The 10,964-nt window shown below is 58.3% G+C and overlaps 1 protein-coding gene across 2 annotated transcripts in view; it reads right to left on the bottom strand.

Annotated features, from left to right (window-relative positions):
• Positions 1 to 833: 833 nt before the first annotated feature.
• The window catches only part of KLHL26 (kelch like family member 26), a 29,205-nt gene continuing 19,074 nt past the window's right edge, over positions 834 to 10,964 (bottom strand). The window contains exons 2-3 of one of the 2 annotated variants that reach the window (XM_060092180.1): positions 5,826 to 6,220; positions 834 to 3,645 (exon numbers count right to left, since the gene is read on the bottom strand). In XM_060092180.1, coding sequence (XP_059948163.1) covers positions 2,058 to 3,645; positions 5,826 to 6,001 — 1,764 coding nt within the window. In that variant the 5' untranslated portion in view covers positions 6,002 to 6,220 and the 3' untranslated portion in view covers positions 834 to 2,057. The remainder of the gene's footprint in view (positions 3,646 to 5,825; positions 6,221 to 10,964) is intronic. The other variant, XM_060092179.1, reaches the window with a different exon arrangement.

Raw genomic sequence — 10,964 nt, 5'->3', positions numbered from 1 at the left:
CCGAAGGGGCCGTGCCTCCAGCAGGGAGGGGTTCTCTTTGGGGGAGCTCAGGTTGGGGGTGATGAGAAGGGGCTAGAATGTTCCAGTAAGTCCCTGAGGGCTGCTGTTTTTTCACTTCTATGCCCCTGGCAGTGTGGGCTCCTTACTGGTTCCCAACCGAGTTCTTATTTCCACCCTGCACCCCCATACACACACCCAGCCTCACCCCGGGCCCCGACGGCCGCTGCACAGGAGCACCAGGCCTGTGGGTACGTTCTGAGGGTGATTCCGGAAGCCTGCCCTTTCAGAAGGCTGTCAGAATACTGCATTCTCCACCAATTTGCAGCCGGGTTCGCAGAGAGGCCCACCACAAGAGCAGGGGCCGGGGGCAATTTGAGGAGCTCTTGGGCCCATAGGGAAGCACAGTGACTTCGTGCTTCCTTTAGGATGTGCCCTGCTCCTCCCCTATCACAGCCTCTGGGGAGGGGGGCTCCCCAGCTTCCCAACCTGGAGTCCCAGGACTGAGCAGATGGAGACAGAACCTGCCAGGGGCTGTGGGGCTGGCTGATGGCAAGGGGCCGGGTCACCAGGCGCAAGGAACCACCTGGAAAGAGTCTCTTGAAGGCTGCCTTGCCCCGGCTGGTTGCCCTCTGTCTTCCGGGCGCTGGGTGGACGGAAGTCCTAGCCTCCTTTCCTGCTGCCCCCAGGCCTCTGAGCCAAAGGCCGGCCCCACTACCGGCTCCTCTGCAATGCTGGAGGAGGGCAAGTGGGGAGAGGAGCCCCCAAACATGCAAGGACACGAGGAACCTGTGACCCATCAAGCCCCACAAGCTCAGCGCTGGGCCCAGTCCATCTTTTTACCATAACATTTTTATTAAATAAAAGGAAAATATTAGGAGACGACGTCTGCTAAGGTATGAGGTTAATTCTTTACATGGCGAGCGGGTCACAGAGACACGACATCAATCGTCCATTAGCAGCAGAAGAGACACTTTAAGTTGCCCCGAGGGGACAAATCTCATTTATAAGACAGTGGTGCTGGCCTCTTAAAAGAAAAAAAAAAAAAGAAAAAAAATGGTTTTGAGGTTTAGACACCAAAAGAAATGTGGCTGGAGATGCCGCAAAGCCCTTGAAGGCAGAGGCCTCATGGCCCGCCTGACTTCCCACGCAGGGTGGGCACAGGCCTGTGGCATGTCAACCTGAACACAGGGTTGCGGGGAGCAGAGGGCTGGAAAGGGGGAGAAATGAAAAGAACGGGACAGGCCTGTGGAATGCAGACGCACTATGAGATTCTGAAGCAGGCGTCCCCTTTCATTCATGGGACCAGGACAGGGATGAGGAGAGTCAGCCCGTTCTTAATTAAAGCCCCACACATCACCCAGGGCCAGATGGGAAGGCCTGATGCCCGTAACGACAGTCTCTGGGAGCTGGCTGTGTTGTTTTTCCTCCTGAAAGCAGATGACAGAACACCCCGAAGGTGCTAAGACCCAGGCCAGGAATGGAAATGAGTGCTGGCTCCCTCCTGCCCAGCAACTCAGGCTTCTTGGGGAGGCGGAAACGTGCCCTTCTGGCCAACCCCAGCCAGGTACTTGTCAGCCATTTCTCCTGCTCCTGGAGGTCCGTATGTTACAGAGATTTGGGGTGTGTTTATTTTAAAAAGGACGCATGCAACTCATGGGGGTTGGGGGAGAATTTGGGGATCAACCGAGAACGAGTTCGCATCTGCATTTCTCAGACCTCCGGGCAGAGGGAGGGGAGAGAAGTGGGGCAAAGCCACACCACGACGCCCCAGAGGAGACCCCGATTCCCGCCCACCAGCCGGCCAGCGAGAACTCAAGGTGGGCGAGGAAACCACCTTGGGTGTGAGTTTGCTGCCACATCAGCCTTGTTGCTGGCAGCCTCCCCCACTGGGCACAGAGGCAGAATCTGCTTCAGGAAGGAAGGGGTGGGTGAGGAGGGTGCCTTATGCGAGACCAGCCCGCGGGGGTGGAGATTCGAAGTTCCCCGCCCAGACGCGCACCCGCCAAGCCCCTCGCAGAAACAGCAGGCAGCCAGGCCGGGAACCGGGGTCTGGGGAGCTACCTCCTGGTCCTGGCCCGGGGCAGCAGGACGGGGGCACAGGCGATGCCAGCAAAGGACTCCGGGAAGTGCAGGTCGCGCTCCCACTCGTCTGTCTCGGTGTTGTACACCTGCACGATGCCTGTCACATTGTTGAGACGCCAGTTGTAGCCCCCAACGATGTAGATCTTCCTGTCCAGCAGGCAGCAGCCGGCCTCTGACTGTCCGGCCCGCATGGGGCTCACACTGGTCCACTGGTCCGTCTCGGGCACGTAGTACTCCACGGCCAGCACATCGAAGCAGCGGTCAACGTGGTCCATGCGGCCACCGAGGGCGTAGATGCGGCCGCCGGCGCCCACCATGGCATGGAGCACTCGGGGCTCGCTCATGGGAGCCTTGAACTCCCACTGGTCGGCCTCGGGGTCGTAGCAGTGCAGGGCCTTCTTGTCCTCCACCGAAATACCGTAGCCGCCCGAGATGTAGAGGCGGCCCCCAGACGAGGCACCCGCGTGGCCCCATGTGCGGCGCTTCAGTGAGCAGGCGTAGCCCCACTCGTTGCGCCGCGGGCAGTACCTCTCAACTGAGGCCAGGCTGCCGGCCCGGTTGCGGCCGCCCGTGGCGTATACCATGCCGCACAGCACATTCAACTGGAACTGGATTCGGCTCTCCTGCATGGCCTGCAGGCGCAGCCAGCGGTTCAGGTGGGGGTCGTAGCGGTAGCAGGAGTCCACGGCGCCCTCGCCACTGCGGTACTGCAGGTGCTGACCCCCGGCCACGTACACGAAGTTGTCCAGCACGGCCACGCACGTGTGGCTGAAGCCCACCTCCATCTCCGTCAGCTCACGGAAGTGGCGGGACCCCGGCTCGGGCAGCTGGTATACCTTGCTGCTGACCGAGCGGTCGCTGTCGGTGTAGGGTGTGCCGCCGAAGGCAACCAGTGAGGGCACGTCCGAGCGCACGACTGTGCGCGGCGACTGCATCTCATGCTGCCGGAAGGGGAGCACCTGGTAGTTGAAGGCCTCCAGCAGGTACTGGCGGCACAGCACGTCCTCCACCATGATGTCCAGCGTCTGCACGCTGTCCACCAGGTCTGAGGACCGCATGAGCGGGAAGCGGATGTGGCAGAGCACGTGGCTGGCGCGCAGCCGCCGGGCGGGGTCGTGCTGCAGCCAGCGGACAGCCACGTGGAACAGGTCAATCTCGGCACAGCTCTGCAGCCGGTTGCTCTTCAGGAAGAAGACGAGGCGCTCCAGCGGCAGGTGCAGGAAGTCCTCCTCCTCGGCAATCTGCAGGAAGTGCCGGAAGGTGAAGGTGTCCACCGATTCCTTGAGCGAGGCCAGGCTGAAGGTGGTGGCCATGTGGCCGATGTTGAGGCAGGTCTCCACGCTCATGGCGGCCTTGAGGAACTCCTCACACAGCTCCACCACAGGCAGCATCTGCAGGAACACGGCTGCACCCAGCACATCCTGCACACAGTCCAGGTCCAGTGTCACCTCGGCACTGTAGGCAAAGTCGATGATGTGCCGCAGGCCGCGGGCCGACACGCCCTTCAGCTCAATAACATCCTGGCTCATCTCCCTCATGCCGCCCGTGAACATGGCCCTGAAGGTCAGAAACACAGCATGTGGGCTCGGGGCAGCCAAGGGGCACTGTGGCTGCCCGAGCGTGGCCTGGCCCTGGGACACTGCGAGCAGGGCATGGCCGGCCAGGGGAAAGCAGGCCGGATGCTCATTAAAGACAGGCAAAAAGGAAAAGAAAGGTTTTTAATCCACCCCTAGCCATGCATCTTCCTACAAGCAGCAACTCCCCACTCTGCCCCCCTACGTGGAGCCCTGCCTGGCCTCACCCAGAGGTGTGCGGTGCTGGGGCCCAGCTGCCTCAAAGGGCGGGGACCAAGGGCTGCTTGCTGCGGGCCTGGTGCGGCGGTGCAAGAGAAGACCAAACCTTGGCTTTGGCTTTGGCTCTGGGGACAGGTCTCCAGCCCCACATTAACAGCCAGCCCTGGACGACCACTCTGGCAGCAAGTTCAGGAGACAAGGCAGGGACCCCCAAGGGCACTAGGCACTGCGGTTCACAGAGCCCAGCCCCTCACGTGGGCAGCTGGCTCCACCTTCCCCAGCCTGGGTCACTGTCACATGGGTTGGGGAGGGGTGAGGGTGCCCAGGTCAGAGGGCCCATCAGGGGGCTGTGCTAGGGTCCCTGCCATCCCCAGAGGCTTATGTGGTCAGGAAAGCCCCGAGAATGGCCCAAAGGAACACCAGCCCATCGTGAGACCCGCCCCCCAGCAGCAAGTAACCCCAGCTCTGTCAGCCATGTTATCCTGCTCTGAGAAGCAGTGCTAACGTGAGCGCTGCTGAGAGACGTAGGCTCCTCATGGCCTTTGAGGGCCCCCCACCAGGAAGAGGGGTGAGAACCCCAGTGCCTGCTCAGGGTTCATGGTAGGTTCTAGAAGATGGCGTGTGCTCCAGCTTGGGGCAAGCTGGCATTTCATCATAATTATAACTACCATCAGCACACGCCTGTGACAGCCGTCTGAGGGGAGAGAACGTCCCAACATTGCCCGACAGATGCCCATCCCCTAGTCGCACACCCAGTGGGCCCAGCTCAGGCCCCTGAGAAGGGACAGCTGAGCTTGGTGCTGCCGTGGGGCCACTGACTATCAACCGCCCGACCCTCCACCGCAGTGCTCTACCAGCCCCCTGGACCCTGCCCCTGCTTGTCCCCGCGCGTCCCGTCAGCCCATCGAAGGCAGAAGCAATCACGGTGACGGTGACGGTGACGGGAGGGAGCATTGCCTTTTAAGGCCTCTCCAACTGCAGTGCCAGCGCAGAGGAGCCTTTAAAGGGCAGTTCTGGCTGGGCCAGCCTGCCCATCCCCAAATCCAGAATAAAAATAGAAGCGGCGCCCCAGATGGCTTGGCTGCTCCAACTCCCCAGAATGGCCCCTCTGAGCCCGTGGGGCGGGCAGCCAGGGGGCGCACCAGGCAAGGCACCCCAGCTGCGAGGAACATGCAGTCCAAGACGGGCACCTGGGATGGCAGGTGGGAACGCTCTGGCCACCCCTGGCAACGTGGGGCTGAAGAACCACCCCCAGGGCGGCACCCCGGCTCTCTCTGGTGTCAAGAGGAAGCTTGCCAGCTGGTCACTAAGGGAATAAAGGAGACTGTCCCCAGCCTGTGACAACCCCCAGCTGATGAGAATGGCCCCCAGCCCTGCTCCGTGGGGCCTTCGCTCCCCTGCCCAGCCAGGCACAGGGAAGGAGCTTTTAGGAAAGGGCCTTCAGGGTAGAGAGACCTGTACACCCAGCAAGGCCTCACTCATCACGTGGGGCCTTGGACAGAGCCTGGCACACACAAGGGCTGCCGAGCAGGTGTCCCATCCCTCAGCCTGAGCACAGGTGCCATGAGGGCAGAGCTCGTGCCTGTCTTATCCCTGCTAAATCCCCAAGGCCTAGAACAGCACCTGGCACATGCAGGCATCACATAAAGACTTAGAATGAAAACCTGATGGAGCCCTGCCACCTTCTCAGGGCAGAAGTTGCTAATTGGGCACCCACCTCTGTCCGCCAGGCATTCTCTGCTTGTCTGCTCAGTGTCCCCCACAAGTCTGAATAAGTAGCAAACCTAGAAAAACCTGCAGGCTTACTGGACTTCTCTCTAAACCCAAAGATGGGCTAACCCCAGCCATTTTCCCTCAGCCATCCCTGGCTAGATGCCCAGCCCTGAGATCTTCCCTCTTAGAAGGGGGGCACCCTCCACCCTGCCCCTGGGGGCCCACGCTCACCTGAAGTAGTCGCTGCAGGCGGCCAGGACCACCTTGTGCGCGTGGAAGGTCTCTCGGTTGATGGTGAGCACGACATCCAGAAGCTGGCCCTGGGCGCGGAGGGCAGCGAGGCCCTGCAGGAGGCTGGTGCTGTGGCCGGGGGCCGAGAATGTACACTTGAGGGCCCCATTCTTGTCGGCCATGCTGCGGGAGAGCAGAGGTGGGCAGGTGGCTCCCAGGCCTCAGGGCCGTCTGGTCCCTGCGCTGGCTTGGCAGGGCTCTGAAGCTGCCCCGGGGGGAGGCAAAATTGCCAGAACCAGCCCCAGAGAAGTGGAAACCAGGCCTGGGTCCCAGTGGTGTCTGCCACCTGCCCACTGACTGGCCGTGGCAGTGGATGCGCCTCTCCAGCCTCCATTTGCCGCCTGTGAAATGGGCGGGGTTTGATGCAGGACCTGCAGAGCCTCCCGCATCCCTTTTTTTTGTATTTGAGATGAGATTCACATAACATTCATCATTTTAAAGTGTACAATTCAGTGGCATAAAATCCACTCACAATGTTATGCAACCATCACCTCTATCTAGTTCCAGAACATTTCAGCACTGTGAAAGAAGACCCATACCCATTATCAGTCACCCCCCAATCCCCCTCCCCCAGCCCCTGGCAACCACTAATCTGCCTCCTGTGACTATGGATTTGCCTGTTTTGATGTTTCATATAAATGGAATCATGCAACATGCGGTCTTTTCTATCTGGCTTCTTTCACTCAGCCTGATGTCTTCAAGGTTCATCCATGTTGTAGCATGTGTCAACGCTTCATTCCTTTTTCTAGCTGAGTAATATTCCCCTGTGTGGAAACACCATAATTCCTTTATCTGTTCACCCATCTATGAACCTTTGGGTTGCTTCCAACCTTCTCCTCTTTTTTTTTTTTAAACTTTAATTATGAGGAAATTTTCCTTTAAATTTATTTATTTATTCTTGTCTGTGTTGGGTCTTCGTTTCTGTGCGAGGGCTTTCTCTAGTTGTGGCAAGCGGGGGCCACTCTTCATTGCGGTGCGCAGGCCTCTCACTATTGCAGCCTCTCTTGTTGTGGAGCACAGGCTCCAGACGCGCAGGCTCAGTAGTTGTGGCTCAAGGGCCCAGTTGCTCCGTAGCATGTGGGATCTTCCCATACCAGGGCTCGAACCCGTGTCCCCTGCATTAGTAGGCAGACTCTCAACCATGTGCCACCAGGGAAGCCCCAACCTTCTCCTCTTTAAAAATTTATTTCATTAGCTTTCATTCTAAAATGACCTGTGCCAGGGCTTCCTGGTGGTGCAGTGGTTAAGAATCTGACTGCCGATGCAGGTTTGAGCCCTGGTCAAGGATGATCCCACATGCCAAGAAGCAACTAAGCCCATGTGCCACAACTACTGAGCCCACGCTCTAGAGCCCACGAGCCACAATACTGAAGCCTGCATGCCTAGAGCCCATGCTCCACAACAAGAGAAGCCACTGCAATGAGAAGCCCGCATACCGCAACGAAGAGTAGCCCCTGCTCACCACAACTAGAGAAAGCCCACGCACAGCAACGAAGACCCAACACAGCCAAAAATAAATAAATAAATAATAAAAAATAAAATGACCTGTGCCTACTGAGTGCTCATTTTAAGGTACAGGAATCTCCATGTCACCTCACTGTCCCCTGTGCCCCAGTGAGTCATCCCCACGAGTAAGCCCCTCTTCTCTCCCCTGCAGGAGGCAGGGTGGGATTAGTTGCCAGCACAGAGCTCCAGCACAGGTCTGAAGGAGGAACTCGAAACCTGCAGCCTCCTGGGTGGCACTAAACCCTGGGGTTGGGGGTGCCACGGGCCAGCTTCTCACCGTGGGAGAGGGAGAGCCACCTCCAGCAGGTGCTGACCTTCAAGGTAAAGCCACTCTGACACCAGCCAGCATGACTCTTGTGCCCTGTACCCCAGGGGAGGGCAGCCACACGACCATAAAGTCACCCTGGCCGTTTACAGAAGAATTTGGCTCTCGCTGCACTCAGCAGACACCCAGTCGAGGGGAAACGCCTGTCAGTCCTACCTTTCAGGGACATGCTGAGCAGTTTGTCCGCAGCCCCAGAGCTGTAAGAGGACACAGGAGGACTGAACCCGGGCCCAGGAAACAGCAGGTTGCATGGGATCTTCCTGTCACCAACGTAAGGAAGCCATAAAACCAAGAATAACTGCCCTAAGATGGATTTACCTATGGGGGCAGTTAGCTGGGGATGCGACAAGTAAAACAGATTCCTGCACGTCAAAATGAGGATGCACAAGGCAAAGGTTGTCTTGGAATAAAAATAAAGTTTTGAAAAGGAGAGGGGTGGAAATAACCCAAATGCCCATCAGTGGATGAACGGATAAACAAAATGTGGTGTATGCATACAATGGAATATTACTCAGTCATAAAAAAAGCATGAAACTGATTCATGCTACAACATGGAAGAAACTTGAAGACATCAGGCTGAGTGAAAGCCGCCAGACACGAAAGGCCACGTGTTACATGATTCCATTTATATGAAATGTCCAGAAATCCATAGAGACAGAAAGCAGATTAGTGGCTGGGGGAGGGGGGGGTGTGGAGTGACCGCCTGAGGGTACAGGATTCCCTTTGGGGTGATGAAAACGTTCTGGAACTAAACAGAGATGATAGTTGCACGACACTGTAAAAGCACTAAATGCCACTGAATTATATACTTTAAAATGGTGAATTTTATGTTATATGACTTTCACCTCAAAAACAAAACAAAACTCAAGGACATCTGAGCCTTCTCAGGTCCTGGGCAAAACCCTGCCATGACCTCCAGGGCCTCACAGCATACAAGGTCCTCTGTGGCCCAGCCCCTATCACCCCCACTCGCTTCCCCTCATCCCCTACCACCCCCCAGCCCCTGTCCCCTTTGCTGTTTCATCTCGGAAAACTTTTGTAGAAATGCATCGATAAATGAGTAGTTTAGGAGGCCCCAGTATATCACTTCCTCCTCCAAACACAACAGAAGGGGGCAATGCCCATCAGCCTCCATGGGGTCAAGAGCCTTCCCAGGACTCTCTCAGCCCCCACCCCACCCCAGGCAAAGGCCATCCTCCCCAGCCCTCTGCTCTCTCCCCACGGCCTCCGGCTCTCTGGAACTTGCTTTCCCATTCCTGGGACTGATGCCTGCCCCTGCCCACAAATGAGGGCCAGGAATGTGGGCACTGGTCTTTCCAAGAAGGCAGGAAGAGAAAGAAGGCTCCTCAACTCCTACTGCCCACCAGCTCCCAAAACACAACCAGGGGTAAAAGAGTTGTCGCCGGGCACAAGACACACAGTCGCTGCTGACGGGAGGTCCCCGACTCACACAGGCCGCCCACATCAGCGGCCCTTCTGCAGAGCCTCGGGAAAAGGGGTAAACCATCCAATGGGCAGAGGGGCTGCAGGGCCCTGGGCACTGCCTGCAGGCCTGTGAGGTGCTCAGGGTTCCGAAGGTGTGGGGACGTGGCAGGGGGACAGGGGACGTGGCAGGGGGACACCACCTGTGCTTAGCAGAAAATCATCCTGTCTCTGGGAGGCAGGAACACATGTGATTCAGAGCCCAGCGCTGTGGTCATCTGAGCTGGTGATACTGGGACGCCAGTGGTGTGGGTAGCCAGATCCTGGGTTTGTCCTGGAGGCTGGGTGTGCAGACCGTGGAGGCAGGGAAGGAAAGGGACCCAGGAGGACCCTGAGTCTCTAGCTTGGCCGAGTCGCCTCTCCGCACCAGGTGGAGGGGACGCCCACCTCACATGCCCCCCTCCTCTCCCAGGCAGGAAGCAGCCAGTGCTGCTGCATCCAGCCCATCCTTCCTGACTGGGTCACTGCTCGGATCCGAGTCTCTGTTCTTTTGGTTTCCCAAGAACCCCACCCGACCCATGTTCTGAAGATCACGAAGAGAATGTCATTGGACCCTCAGGATTCAGAAGGCCTCCAACTGTACCCACCCACTGGCCAGGGCTGCCCTCAGCCATACAGGCCCTGCCAGGACATCTCCAGGGACAGGGTCTTGCTGTGTCCTCTCGGCGACACCCTGTGACGGGCCTCTGGAGCGCCGAGCCAAAGCCACATCCCACATGAGCCTCCAAGGACTCTTGAGGTGCTCATATCCATCCCCCCACCACTCTCCTCATGGGCTTTTTGTCAGCCCCTTGTCTGTTTCTCATGGGTGGGAGGACACAGCATGAATGAGACAGAACAGACCTGCCCTCGTCAGGCGCACAGTCCGGGAAATGGGGACCCAAAGTGGTCACGTCATCCAGAACTGGCTTCACATCGAAGCTGTGAATATCCTGGGGGGAGGAAACAGGAGCAGCTGGGAGCAGAGAGGTGCAGAGGCCAGAAAAAGTGGGCGTGTCCCCGGCTTCTCCTCCCAGCTCTGCCATCCCTGAGGTTAGACAGTGACGCCCAGCCTCTCCCTGGGAGCAGAAGGGCTTGGCTGCATCCTGGGTGTTGGCCCTAAGGCCCGACTTCCACAAACAGCCATCCCTGTGCAGAGCCACCTCCCCTCCCAAGACGGGCCCCCTCCTGCCTGGAGCCAGGTGCTCCACCTTCCCTGTGCAGCGCAATGGCCTGGGATCAGGGACGACTGCTGTGACCCCTTGGAACCTCCCTCCCACGACCAGAGGGCAGAGAAGAGGTGTGTCTCAAACCAGAGACCGTGTTAAGATGCAGACACAGACGTAGACTTGGCCAGTCTGGGTAGCCCCGGGGATGCTGCTCTCTGCAGATGCCACTCAGCACAGCAGGGGCTGCAGGGTGTGAGGAGGTGACACGCAGACAGCACCTGTGTGCCACTTTCATCACCAGGATCCCCTAGAGTCATCCAATCCTGGATCCTGGCCCTGAGCAGAGTGTCTGGAGGGTTGGGCCGGGACCCAAAGCCTGGGAGGTGAATCTTGGCCAGACCCACTCCGGAAAGACTGCCCGGGCTGCACCACAGCCCTTGCTGCTGCAGGCTCCGGCACCTGGTGTGAGGAGCAGAGGGCAGGATTCCGAGGCTGCCCTGCTATCTGCCAGCTGTGTGACTAAGGCACGTTCCCCGGTCCTCTGGGTCTTCATTTTCTCAGCTCTCAAATGGGGCAGGCAGAACCGCCCTGGTGGTCCAGTGGTTAAGACTCCACGCTTCCACT

Source organism: Mesoplodon densirostris, chromosome 3 (assembly GCF_025265405.1).
Source record: "Mesoplodon densirostris isolate mMesDen1 chromosome 3, mMesDen1 primary haplotype, whole genome shotgun sequence".
In the NCBI taxonomy this organism is placed as follows: Eukaryota; Metazoa; Chordata; class Mammalia; order Artiodactyla; family Ziphiidae; genus Mesoplodon; species Mesoplodon densirostris.
This window is presented reverse-complemented; position numbering and strand designations above follow the sequence as displayed.